Below are 12572 nucleotides of genomic sequence, written 5' to 3'. Positions count from 1 at the left end.
AACAGTATTTTTCCTCCATTTCAACACAAGTGTATGACTGGGTGAGGGACCCTTTCTCTGAATCTTCTGCTCAGCCTGAGAACTTGACTTTGAGGAAAGAGGAAAACTTTCTGAGCTGCACTTTGATCATGCACTCAAGATGAAATTTACTGACCTGCCCCGGAGAAGTTCTGCATTTCTGTGAAAGAAGAGTATCCTGCTTTAGCTAGAAAAGCAATACATATTTTCTTGTAGTTTTCAACTTCTTACAGGTGTGAACAAGCTTTTTCCAGTTTTACAAGCATCAAGATCAAGGATAGAAATTGTATCATTTCAGTTGAAGATGAAATCCAGATGCGCTTATCTCAAATTCGACCCAGAATTGAAAAATTTATTATGTTTGCCTTATGAGTTTCTAAAATTTATGAAAGGGAAAGAAAGAGATTCATTTCAAGAAAAGTAAGCTAAGCTTAACTATCTGTTTTTTTCCAGGAAAGATTGGCTAAAAACTTATTCTGCATTGACAATTATTTTTGGATTATATCTACAATTTATTGATCACGCTAACGTACCGTGAGCAGTAGATATAATAATTTTTATGCAAGGGTTCCCTGAGACCTGAAAATCATTTCAAGGGTTCCTCCAGGACAAAAAGATTGAGGAAAGCCGGGTGAAGCCAGAGAGTGGTGGTCGAGAGTTGCCTCTCTGACTGGAGGCCTGTGACTAGTGGTGTGCCACAGGGACTGATGTTGGATCCTTTGTTGTTTGTCATCGATATCAATGATCTGGATGATAATGTGGTTGACCGGATCAGCAGATTTGTGGATGACACAAAGATTGGGGGTGTAGTGGACAGTGAGGAAGGCTACCATGGTTTCCAGAGGGATCTGTATCAGCTGGAAAAATGGGCTGAAAAATGGCAGATGGAATTTAATGCAGATAAGTGTGAGGCTTTAGACTTCGGTAGGACCAACCAGGATAAGTTTTACACAGTGAACAGTAGAGTATTGAGGAGTGTGGTAGAACAAAGATATCTGGGAATACAGGTACATAATTCACTGAAAGTGACATTACAGGTAGGTCGTAAAGAAAGCTTTTAGCCCATTGGCTTTCATAAATCAATGTATTGAGAACAGAAGATGGGATGTTATGTTGAAGTTGTATAAGATCTTGGTAAGGCCTAATTTGGAGTACTGCATGCAGTTTTGGTCACCTATCTCCAGGAAAGATGTAAACAAGGTTGAAAATTAAATGTTACTGAGTCTGGAGGACCTGGATTACAAGAAAAGATTGACTGTATTCTCAGGTTAGGACTGTGTTCTTTGGAACATAGAAGGTTGAGAGAGTTGGTATACAAAATTATGAGGGGTATAGATAGGGTAAATGCAAGCAGGCTTTTTCGACTGAAGTTGACTGGGGCTACAACCAGAGGTCATGGTTTAAGGGTGAAAGGTGAGAAGTTTAAAGGCAACATGAGGGGAAACGTCTTCACTCAGAAAGTCGTGAGAGTGTGGAATGAACTGCCAGCACCACTGGTGCATGTGAGCTCGATTTACATGCTTAAGATAAGTTTGGATAGGCACATGGATGGTAGGGGTATGGAGGGTCATAGTCCTGCTTCAGGTTGATGATGGTAGGCAATTTAAATAGTTCCGGCATGGACTAGATGGGTGGAAGTGCCTGTTTCTGTGCTGTACTTCTCTATGACTCTGATGCTATGTTTCAGGCCTCAATACCTCTTTGTGCAACTGGATTCTAGATTTCCTGAATTGCAGATCCTAGTCAGTTTAGATTGGCACCAACATCTCCTCCACAATCTCCATCAGCACAGGTGCTTACCCCCCGCTCTACTTGAGTTATACTTGTGACTGTGAGGCTAAGTGCAGCTCAATGCAATATTTCAGTTTACTGACGGCACCATTGCTGTGGGCTGAATTAAAGGTGATTAAAAGTACAATTGTAAAGAAGACACGACAGCCAACCTAATTTCTTAAAAGTTTGTGAAGATTTGGCATGTCATTGAGAACTGTGACAAACATCTATAGATGTACAGTGGAGAGTATCCTGACACCACGGCCTTGTATTGAAACCAATGCCCTTGAAAGGGAGAGCCTATGAAAAGTAGTGGATGTCACCCAGTCCATCTCAGGAAAAGCCCTCTCCACCATTGAGCACATCTACAAGAAGTGCTACCACAAGAAAGCAGCACCCATCATTCAGGAATCCCACCATCCAGGCCGTGCTCTATTCTCACCACTGCCATCGGGGGCACCAGGTTCAGGAACAGTTATTACCCTTCTGAATTGGTATGGATAACTCCACTCAACTGAACACTGAACTAATTCCACAACCTATGGACACATTTTCAAGGACTTATTTTGATAATGTATTTGCAGAGTGTGTCTTCTTTTGCACATTGTTTGTCTGACAGTCTTTGTGTACAGTTTTTCAATAATTCTCTTGTATTTCTTTGTTCTGCTGTGAATGCCTGCAAGAAAATGAATCTCAGGGTGTATATGGTAACATATATATACTTTGGTAATAAATAAATTACTTTGAACTTTGAGTTATAGCTTGAATTAATCACCTATGGGTTCAAATCTCCTCTCCAGAAACCACAACACATCCTTCTCGTGCTGTCCCCAGGGAATATTGCACAGTCAAAGCTACTGCCTTATGGATATGTCAGTATGCAAAGTGCTGGAATAAAAATTCACCCTTGTTTGCACTAAAAGCATAATGTAGTGTTGCATTAAAGCAGCTTTGCATTTTGCAGTGTTGCATTTCTGAAATAAAAGCAGAAAATCCTGGAATCACTCAGTTTCCAACCCTACTTCTTTCTCCCCAGCTGCTGAGTGTTTCCAGCATCTTGTTTTTTTTTTCAGGTTTTCAGTGCCTGTGATTTTTTTTTTGTGATTTCTATTTCTGAGCAACAGCTGACAGAATGTGACCGAATTTCTGAAAACAGGTCAGGGATCTGCGCAGTATCACAAGAGGCCAAGTGTGAATTTCGTTCTCCCATGCCATACGCTCTTCCATAATGAAAGCACAGGCATAACTGGGTGGTGCAGGCTCGTTAGGCTAGAAGGGCCTGTTACTGCGCTCTGTCTTAAAAATAAACATAAAAACAGGGGAGTCCTGTTCAAAGTTTAACCATTAGACAACACCAGTAAGTTATCCTGACTTTGATCACATGTTCGATTTACTACTTTTTAACAATAATTACACTTAAGTGCTTTGAGACAATCTGAGGTCACAAAAGGTGTAAGATAAATATGAGTCTTTCCTGTTAAATTAATTTCTGAATCTGTGCTCATGCAGACCAGTGTCGCTGCTTGCTTTGTGGCTTGTTAACATTAGTGGCCAGAGCTTGATCCAAAGAGTGGCACGGACTGTCTTCCCAGATTATCCTGCACCTTGAATCCAACTGGTTACAAAAGTGCAAAATACTGGTAGAATCCTGGTAGAATCATCTCTGTCGAAACAAAAGCAGAATTTTAACTCGGCATATTTTCCATGACCATAACATCTTCAAACGCAATAAATTTGCCCATAAGTCAGTTTCCTTTCTTCCGTAACAATGATTGCTTTTTGCAATTAAATTTACATTTTCCTTATGGCAAGGCATCCCGGCTTCATATTTTAGGATATTACAATATCAAATATAAATCTGCCAACTTGGTTCAATATTTGATCCCTCATTTTGGGTTTTTGATATCCATTAGTGATCCATGAATTGATCAACATAATTCAGTCTTGCTTTCTTTCTACATTGATCTATAACCAGTTCAGTGTCAGTGATCCAGACCCCTCCATTTTGCCGGGGTGCACATGAGCCAGTAGGATTGGTTGATCATCTTGACTGCGAATCCACTCTAATATTTTCCCTCTCAATCCTTGTCAGCTCTCCTCAGAGTGTTACCTCTCCTCTGAGATTCTTTGTGTCCTATTCCTCAAATCCCACGGATGCTTCATCCAAGAACCAGCATGGATTGTCTTCCTGGATTATCCCGCACCTTGTGTCTGACTGCTTAAAAAAAGAACAAGTTATCCATCCTCCTGTTATACTCATCTCTGAAATGGTTAATGTCTAAGCATTTTTTTGTTGCGCTGTTTTTTTGTTTCCTTGCTGTTTTCTTTTGTTGTTGTGTTGTTGTTGCTTGTGTTGCTCTGCTGAGCATTGTGGGTATGCTGTGTTGACCCTGGAATGTGTGGTGACATTTGCGGGCTGCCCCCAGCGCATCTGTTGGCTGCTAACACAAACGACACATTTCACTGTATGTTTCAATAAATAGATCTGAATCTGAATCAGAAGTGAAGGAAGATTTTTAACTTAGCATATTTTCCATGGCATTCTGGCCCAAGGCCAAAACATTTTCGGCACAGACACGAGCTCAGTTGTCTATCCACGTCATTTGAAGTGGCCATCATTTGAAGTAGATGTAACGAGTCAACCTTCACTAACCAAATTAACTGGAGAGATAATTTGTACTCATTTCAAGATCAAATGTTTGGTGAAATCTCCTGCAGTTCTGGTGATGCTGCCTGTCATTCCCACTTTCCATTGCACACTGGTTGCCAAAGGGCTCAGTTACAATATGCAATCGTGCCTCTCTGTTGCCTTGAGTGCCTCGTGCATGCTGGCAGCCGAGAGCCTCCGGTTAATGTTCCTGTACTTGCAACGCAGCAGGTTCCAGAAAGTAGTCCTCAGGTCCCGGTTAAAGAAGGCATAGATGAGCGGGTTGATGAGGGAATTGGTGTACCCCAGCCACAGCAGAGTCCGCTCCAGTCTCAGGGGCATGCAGCTGCACTTGACGCCGCAGATGAAGGGACGGGCGGCGGAGAGCAGGAAGAAGGGCAGCCAGCAGAAGGTGAAGGCTCCCACTATGATCCCCAGGGTCCGGGCTGCCTTCTGCTCCCTCTTGAAGATGGAAATGTTCTTGCGGTCGTGCTTGAGCAGTTTGGACAGGATGGCGCATTCCTCTGTGGCTTTAGACCTCCTGGTGGCGTGGTGACCCCGCACATCCTCCTCCATGGTGTAGATCCCGTCCTGCTCGTACGGGCGTGGAATGCTCATGAACTTGTGCTTCTCAGCGCTTTTCTTAGCAGCTTTGTATATCCGGTAATACATAATCAGCATGACGGTCGTGGGAATGTAAAAGGCTACGCCCGTGGAGTAGACAGTGTACCCAAGGTCTTGGCTGATGAGACACATCCTGTCCACCGTGACGTTCTTGGCCCAACCAAACAATGGCGGCAGAGTTATGGATGCCGAAAGGAGCCAAACAGTTAACACCATTTTGGCCATCGACCTCCCATTCTGTCTCACCGGGTATGTCAGAGGGCGCGTTATTCCCAAGTATCTGAAACACAAAATCGAACATGAGAAATGAGAACACGGGATGTAAGAGTAGGCCATTTGGCCCCTTGCATCTGTTCCACTGCTTACAGTCGACCTTTCAGTTCAGTGATCTTTTCCACCATTGCTCCCAAATGCATGTAATACACACACACAAAAAAATCCATTGGTGCTTGTTGGAGTAAACTCAGAAACAGAGCCTTGATGGTTCTCTGCATAGAGAATTATACAGATGACCCACTGAAAAGTTTCTTTTCACCTCTGTCCTGTGTTCTTTGGCACATGGACAATAGAAGAATGGAGGGCTATGTGGGAGGAAAGGGTTAGATTGATCTCAGAGTAGTTTAATATGTTGGCACAACATTGTGGGCCAAAGGGCCTGTACTGTGCAGTAATGTCCTATGTTCAATGTTAACTCCTTACTTTGAGACTGATTCCTCATTTGAGGCATCACAAACACAAGGTGCACTGGTGGAAGCAATACAATAATGGCATTTGACAGGATGTCACTATTTGCATTAAAAAGTTGCGCCTCAGTTCTCTTTTAAATCTTTCCCCTCTCACCTTAAACCTGGTTTTGAATTCCTCTATATCCTGAGGAATAGATTGTTACCATCCACTTTAACTACACCTCTCATAATTGGAAACACTTTTAGAAAGTCCCATTCCCCACTCCATTCTCCTTCATTCCAAGGAATAAGGACCTAGTCTGGCCAACCTCTCCTCATGACTCAGGCCCCCATGATGCCTGTCCTTAATGCTGTCCTCATCGGTCAAAGTCTCACCACCCCCTATCCCAGATTCCAATCATTTTTAGTTGATAACAAGCTTAATCGTTATGGGAATAAAGCAGGAAAATTGTGTGAAAAATATCCGCCCCCATTGAATGGTGGAACAGTCTCGATGGGCCAAATGACCTGAAGGTTAAAGATTGCACATTGTAGCATTAAAGCAAACGGTGAAACGTGCTGTTTGCATCAACAACCAATATGGTCCAAGGATGTGCCGAGGGCAGCCTACACCACACTAGGGTCAGTATATTGTGGGCATGTTATGTCGAAGTCCGACGCCAACATTGCACGGCCACAATATACAAACCCCACACCAAATGTGGGCAGAAACCGGTGCATCCAGAAGAAGCCCACATGACCGCAGGGAACACCAACAAACTCCTTACTTACAGTGGCACTGAACCCCAAACACTGCAAAGCTTTATGCCAATGGCTGGTATTGTGGCCTAATCCATGGTAGCGTAGTGGTTAGTACGATGCTATTACAGCTCGAGGCATGCTGGAGTTCGGAGTTCAATTCCAGCACAGTCTGTAAGTAGTTTGCACGTTCTCCCCATGATCTACCAGGGGTGATTGATAAGTTTGTGGCCTCAGGTAGAAGGAGATGAGTTACATAGCTCGCGTTACATGCACATGCAGTTCAACTCTTCGAGTGATTATGCAGAAAGTTTGAAGTTAATAACTCATTAGGGGTGATTGATAAGTTCGTGGCCTAAGGTAGAAGGACAATAGACAACAGGTGCAGGAGTAGTCCATTCAGCCCTTCGAGCCAGCACCGCCATTCACTGTGATCATGGCTGATCATGCACAATCAGTACCCCGTTCCTGCCTTCTCCCCATATCCCTTGACTCCGCTATCTTTAAGAGCACTATCTAACTCTTTCTTGAAAGAATCCAGAGAATTGGCCTCCACTGCCTTCTGAGGCAGAGCATTCCACAGAATCACAACCCTCTGTGTGAAAAAGTTTTTCCTCAACTCCGTTCAAAATGGTCTACCCCTTATTCTTACACTGTGGCCTCTGGTTCTGGACTCCCCCAACATCGGGAACATGTTTCCTGCCTCCAGCGTGTCCAATCCCCTAATAATCTTATATGTTTCAATCAGATCCCCTCTCATCCTTCTAAATTCCAGTGTATACAAGCCCAGTTGCTCCAATCTTTCAACATATGGCAGTCTCGCCATACCGGGAATTAACCTCGTGAACCTACGCTGCACTCCCTCAATAGCTAGAATGTCCTTCTTCAATTTTGGAGACCAAAAGTGTACACAATATTCCAGGTGTGGTCTCACCAGAGTCCTGCACAACTGCAGAAGGACCTCTTTGCTCCTATACTCAACTCCACTTGTTATGAAGGCCAACATGCCATTAGCTTTCTTCACTGCCTGTTGTACCTGCATGCTTACTTTCAGTGACTGATGAACAAAGACACCTAGATCTCATTGTACTTCCCCTTTTCCTAACTTGACACCATTCAGATAGTAACCTGCCTTCCTGTTCTTGCCACCAAAGTGGATAACCTCACATTTATCCACATTAAACTGCATCTGCCCACTCACCCAACCTGTCCAAGTCATCCTGCATTCTCATAACATCCTCCTTACATTTCACGGAGATGAGTTATTAACTTCAAACTTTCTGCATTATCACTCAAAGAGTTGAACTACACGTGCATGTAACAAGAACTGTATAACTCATCTCCTTCTACCTTAGGCCACGAACTTATCAATCACCCCTGCTGTGGGCACTTCCTGGAGGTCCAAGATCCGTATGCTCCACGACTGCTGGACTAAGTGTGTAAATGTAGGAGGGAATTATGTTGAAAAATAAATGTGCTAGGTTTTCTAAAATTGACTCCTTCTACCTTAGGCCACGAACTTATCAATCACTGCTTGTTACCTTCCAAAGACATATCAGTTAGTAGGTTAATTGGTCATTGTAAATTGTCCTGTTATTCGGCTAGGTTGAAATAGGTGGGTTGGCTGGGTAGTGCAGCTTGTTGAACTACACAATATCTCCAAATAGATAGATAGACACATGTTATGGTCATTCTGCAACCAAATTTTAACCTGAAATACACCAGCAAACCTTGCCATAAGGAAGTTGAACCTGATCTAAGTGAAAGGACTAACCTGCTCACCAATGCCTTGATTGGGTTTGATCATCAATACTCGCTCCAGATTTCATCCCAGTCCTGGGTCAAGCATGAAACAGAAGGCCTGGGATCCAGAGCTGGAATGAGATTGAGTGCCCATGACACCAAGGCAGCATTTGACCCAGTGCAGCATCCAGGTTTCCTGGTAAAGCTGAAGTGGAAAAATCTCCAACACTCTGCACACAAGCAAAGGTGTCTGTGGCTGCCGGAGGTCAGGTCACCGTGCAGATTTCCTCAGGGCAGGGTCCCAAACATTTTCAAGTGCTACAGCAGTGAGCTTCCTTCCATCATAAATAAATGAGGATACGTGCTGATGATTGCACAATATTTAATTTCGTTTCTATCTCCTCAGTAAATTAAAGAGTCTGTGTCAGCCTGCACAAAGCCCCAGGGAACATTCATCCAGTGACCAGCTCCAACATGAGTGAGTGTAACCACTTTGCTTTCTCCCCAACATCAGAATCAGAACCAGGTATAGAAACATAGAAACATAGAAAGTAGGTGCAGGAGTAGGCCATTCGGCCCTTCGAGCCTGCACCGCCATTTATTATGATCATGACTGATCATCCAACTCAGAACCCTGCACCAGCCTTCCCTCCATACCCCCTGACCCCCCTAGCCACAAGGGCCATATCTAACTCCCTCTTAAATATAGCCAATGAACTGGCCTCAACTGTTTCCTGTGGCAGAGAATTCCACAGATTCACCACTCTCTGTGTGAAGAAGTTTTTCCTAATCTCGGTCCTAAAAGGCTTCCCCTCTATCCTCAAACTGTGACCCCTCGTTCTGGACTTCCCCAACATCGGGAACAATCTTCCTGCATCTAGCCTGTCCAATCCCTTTAGGATCTTATACCTTTCAATCAGATCCCCCCTCAATCTTCTAAATTCCAACGAGTACAAGCCCAGTTCATCCATTCTTTCTTCATATGAAAGTCCTGCCATCCCAGGAATCAATCTGGTGAACCTTCTCTGTACTCCCTCTATGGCAAGGATGTCTTTCCTCAGATTAGGGGACCAAAACTGCACACAATACTCCAGGTGCGGTCTCACCAAGGCCTTGTACAACTGCAGTAGTACCTCCCTGCTCCTGTACTCAAATCCTCTCGCTATAAATGCCAGCATACCATTCGTCTTTTTCACCGCCTGCTGTACCTGCATGCCTACTTTCAATGACTGGTGTATAATGACACCCAGGTCACATTGCACCTCCCCTTTTCCTAATCGGCCACCATTCAGATAATAATCTGTTTTCCTATTTTTGCCACCAAAGTGGATAACTTCACATTTATCCACATTAAATTGCATCTGCCATGAATTTGCCCACTCACCCAACCTATCCAAGTCACCCTGCATCCTCTTAGCATCCTCCTCACAGCTAACACTGCCACCCAGCTTCGTGTCATCCGCAAACTTGGAGATGCTGCATTTAATTCCCTCATCCAAGTCATTAATATATATTGTAAACAACTGGGGTCCCAGCACTGAGCCTTGACCCCACTAGTCACCGCCTGCCATTCTGAAAAGGTCCCGTTTATTGCCACGCTTTGCTTCCTGTCTGCTAACCAACTCTCCACCCACACCAATACCTTACCCCCAATACCGTGTGCTTTAAGTTTGCACACTAATCTCCTGTGTGGGACCTTGTCAAAAGCCTTCTGAAAATCCAAATATACCACATCCACTGGTTCTCCCCTATCCACTCTACTAGTTACATCCTCAAAAAATTCTATGAGATTCGTCAGACATGATTTTCCTTTCACAAATCCATGCTGACTTTGTCCGATCATTTCACCACTTTCCAAATGTGCTGTTATCACATCCTTGATAACTGACTCCAGCAGTTTCCCCACCACCGACGTTAGGCTAACCGGTCTATAATTCCCCGGTTTCTCTCTCCCTCCTTTTTTAAAAAGTGGAGTTACATTAGCCACCCTCCAATCCTCAGGAACTAGTCCAGAATCGAACGAGTTTTGAAAAATTATCACTAATGCATCCACTATTTCTTGGGCTACTTCCTTAAGCACCCTGGGATGCAGACCATCTGGCCCTGGGGATTTATCTGCCTTTAATCCCTCCAATTTACCTAACACCACTTCCCTACTAACATGTATTTCGCTCAGTATATTATCACTGATACAAGAAATGTGTTGTTTTGTGGCAGCAGTACAGTGCAAGACATAAAAAATATTAAGTCATAATACAAAAAAAAGAGAGATAGTACAAAGGAGGGGTAGTAAGGTAGTGTTCATGGATTCATGAACCTTACAGAAATCTGACGGCAGAGGGGAAAAAGCTGTTTCTGAAACATTGAGTGAAGGTCTTCAAGCTCCTGTACCTCCTTTCTGACGGTGGTCATCAGAAGAGGGCACGTCCAGGATGGTGATGGTCATCTGAAACCATTTTTCTAATCATATTTCCTCCTTAAATGATATACAGTATATAATAATTGTAAACAGTGCATTCACATTCTTTAAATGTTAGCCATTGCTTGCTGTTTGTATAAAATTCAATCACATTGTTATGGTAATTTATCTTCTCTGAAGCTTCTTAAGTGCCAGATTAACAATTAAATATTTTTCATTGTACAATACAAGATCAAAAACATTTTGTGCTATGAGAATGCTCATCTCCTACACTGCAAAAAAAGTAATCTGAATACTCAATCATGAAGGCAGGCAAATGATAAATGATTTGGGATAACATTTTCCAGTTGAAAGTTCAGAGTTCTGACACCAAACGCAGTTTGTGAAATTCTCTTTCAGTTGTATTTAACTGAGTTAAGACACACAACTATTTTTCAGTGGAAAACAGACAGAGGAATGATCAATATTCCCCAGGTAGACTAGCAACCTCTCAATTTCAATTCCATCTTACAAGTGCTAAGGACAGTCTCTCATGAACTGTGTCACTGCTCATTTGGAACTTCATGACTAGAGTGACTGTGAAGAAATCCATCAAAAATGAAACTTTTACCACAGACAAAAAGCACCAGATGCCAACAAGTTAACACCACAACACTGAACGATTCACTGAATACAACCTATGAACTCATTTCAAGGATTCGACAACCTGTGTTCTCTGTGTTATTTATTTAATTTAAACACAAGAGATCCTGCAAATGCTGAAAATCCAAAGCAACACACACAAGGGACTCAGCAGCTCAGGCAGCATTTGTGGAGATGAACAATCAGTCGACTTTTTAGGCTGAGACCCTTCATCAGGACTTTACACTTATTCATTTACTTTGTTTATATTTTTATCTTTTTCTTAGCTCAAATGGATAAAATCTGAGGAACGGGAATAGCCAAGCATGCTTATTTATCAATTGTTAGGAACTTTCGCACTATTCTAGTGGTGTTTAGCATTGTGGCTTTCCAGAGATTTACCTAAGTATTGCTGTGGAGACCTAATTGTTAAATGCTATTGTGTAGTGATTTTGGGATGACACCAGTTGTAGATATTACTATCAGGACAGTGTATACCCTGTTCATGTTCCATAGCCTTTCAATTTCCTCTTTTAATTCAGCATATTTCTGGTGTTTTTCACTTATTGATTTCTGTATATTATGTGTGTTTGGAATGGCTATATCTAGTAAGTAAATTGTTCTTCTCTGTTTATTCTGTAATATTATATCCGGACAGTCATATGGACTGTCCTATTTGTAGTAATGGATCAATTGTAATACAATTTGCGGGACTCTGACTCTAAAACTGGATCAGGCTTGTATTTATGGTAAAGTATGTTTTCTTTTATGAGCTTGTACTTTAAAGCAAGATTTTGTTGAATGATGTTTGCCACTTGATTGTGCCTGTGTAAGGATTTAGATTGTGTTAAACTGCTACAGGATCCTGTAATGTGTTGGATTATTTATTGATCTACGTTTGTATTTGTATTTATACAGTTTGTCTTCTTTTCAACATTGCTTGTCAGTCTTTGTTTGATTCTATTGTATTTCTTTGTTCTACTGTGAATAACTGCAAGAAAATGAATCTCAGGGTAGTCTATGGTGACATATACATACCTTGATAATAAGTTTACTTTGAATTTTGAATCTTGCATTCTCTTTCCTCACTCTACATCAATGTACACTGCCAGTGTTCTTTCATAAAAATCAAGAGGTATGAAACATGCAATGTCAACAAAATCTGAAACCTGCAATCAGCCAAACTGTGGTAAAACACCCTAAGAAGAAACAGCATGTAACTTCTGCACTCCTTTAACCAAAGTATGTTTTTTGCTTGAGAAAGTTGTACTTAGCCATTAGTGCTTAGTATTAGGCATGAGTA

General features: G+C 42.3%; 1 protein-coding gene across 1 annotated transcript in view; it reads right to left on the bottom strand.

Moving 5' to 3' along the window:
• Positions 1-3171: 3171 nt before the first annotated feature.
• The window catches only part of LOC140196101 (5-hydroxytryptamine receptor 7-like), a 67958-nt gene continuing 58557 nt past the window's right edge, over positions 3172-12572 (bottom strand). The window contains exon 2 of the mRNA XM_072254811.1: positions 3172-5342. Within this exon, the coding sequence (XP_072110912.1) occupies positions 4571-5342 (772 nt within the window). The 3' untranslated portion in view covers positions 3172-4570. The remainder of the gene's footprint in view (positions 5343-12572) is intronic.

Source organism: Mobula birostris, chromosome 4 (genome assembly GCF_030028105.1).
Source record: "Mobula birostris isolate sMobBir1 chromosome 4, sMobBir1.hap1, whole genome shotgun sequence".
NCBI lineage: Eukaryota > Metazoa > Chordata > Chondrichthyes > Myliobatiformes > Myliobatidae > Mobula > Mobula birostris.
This window is presented reverse-complemented; position numbering and strand designations above follow the sequence as displayed.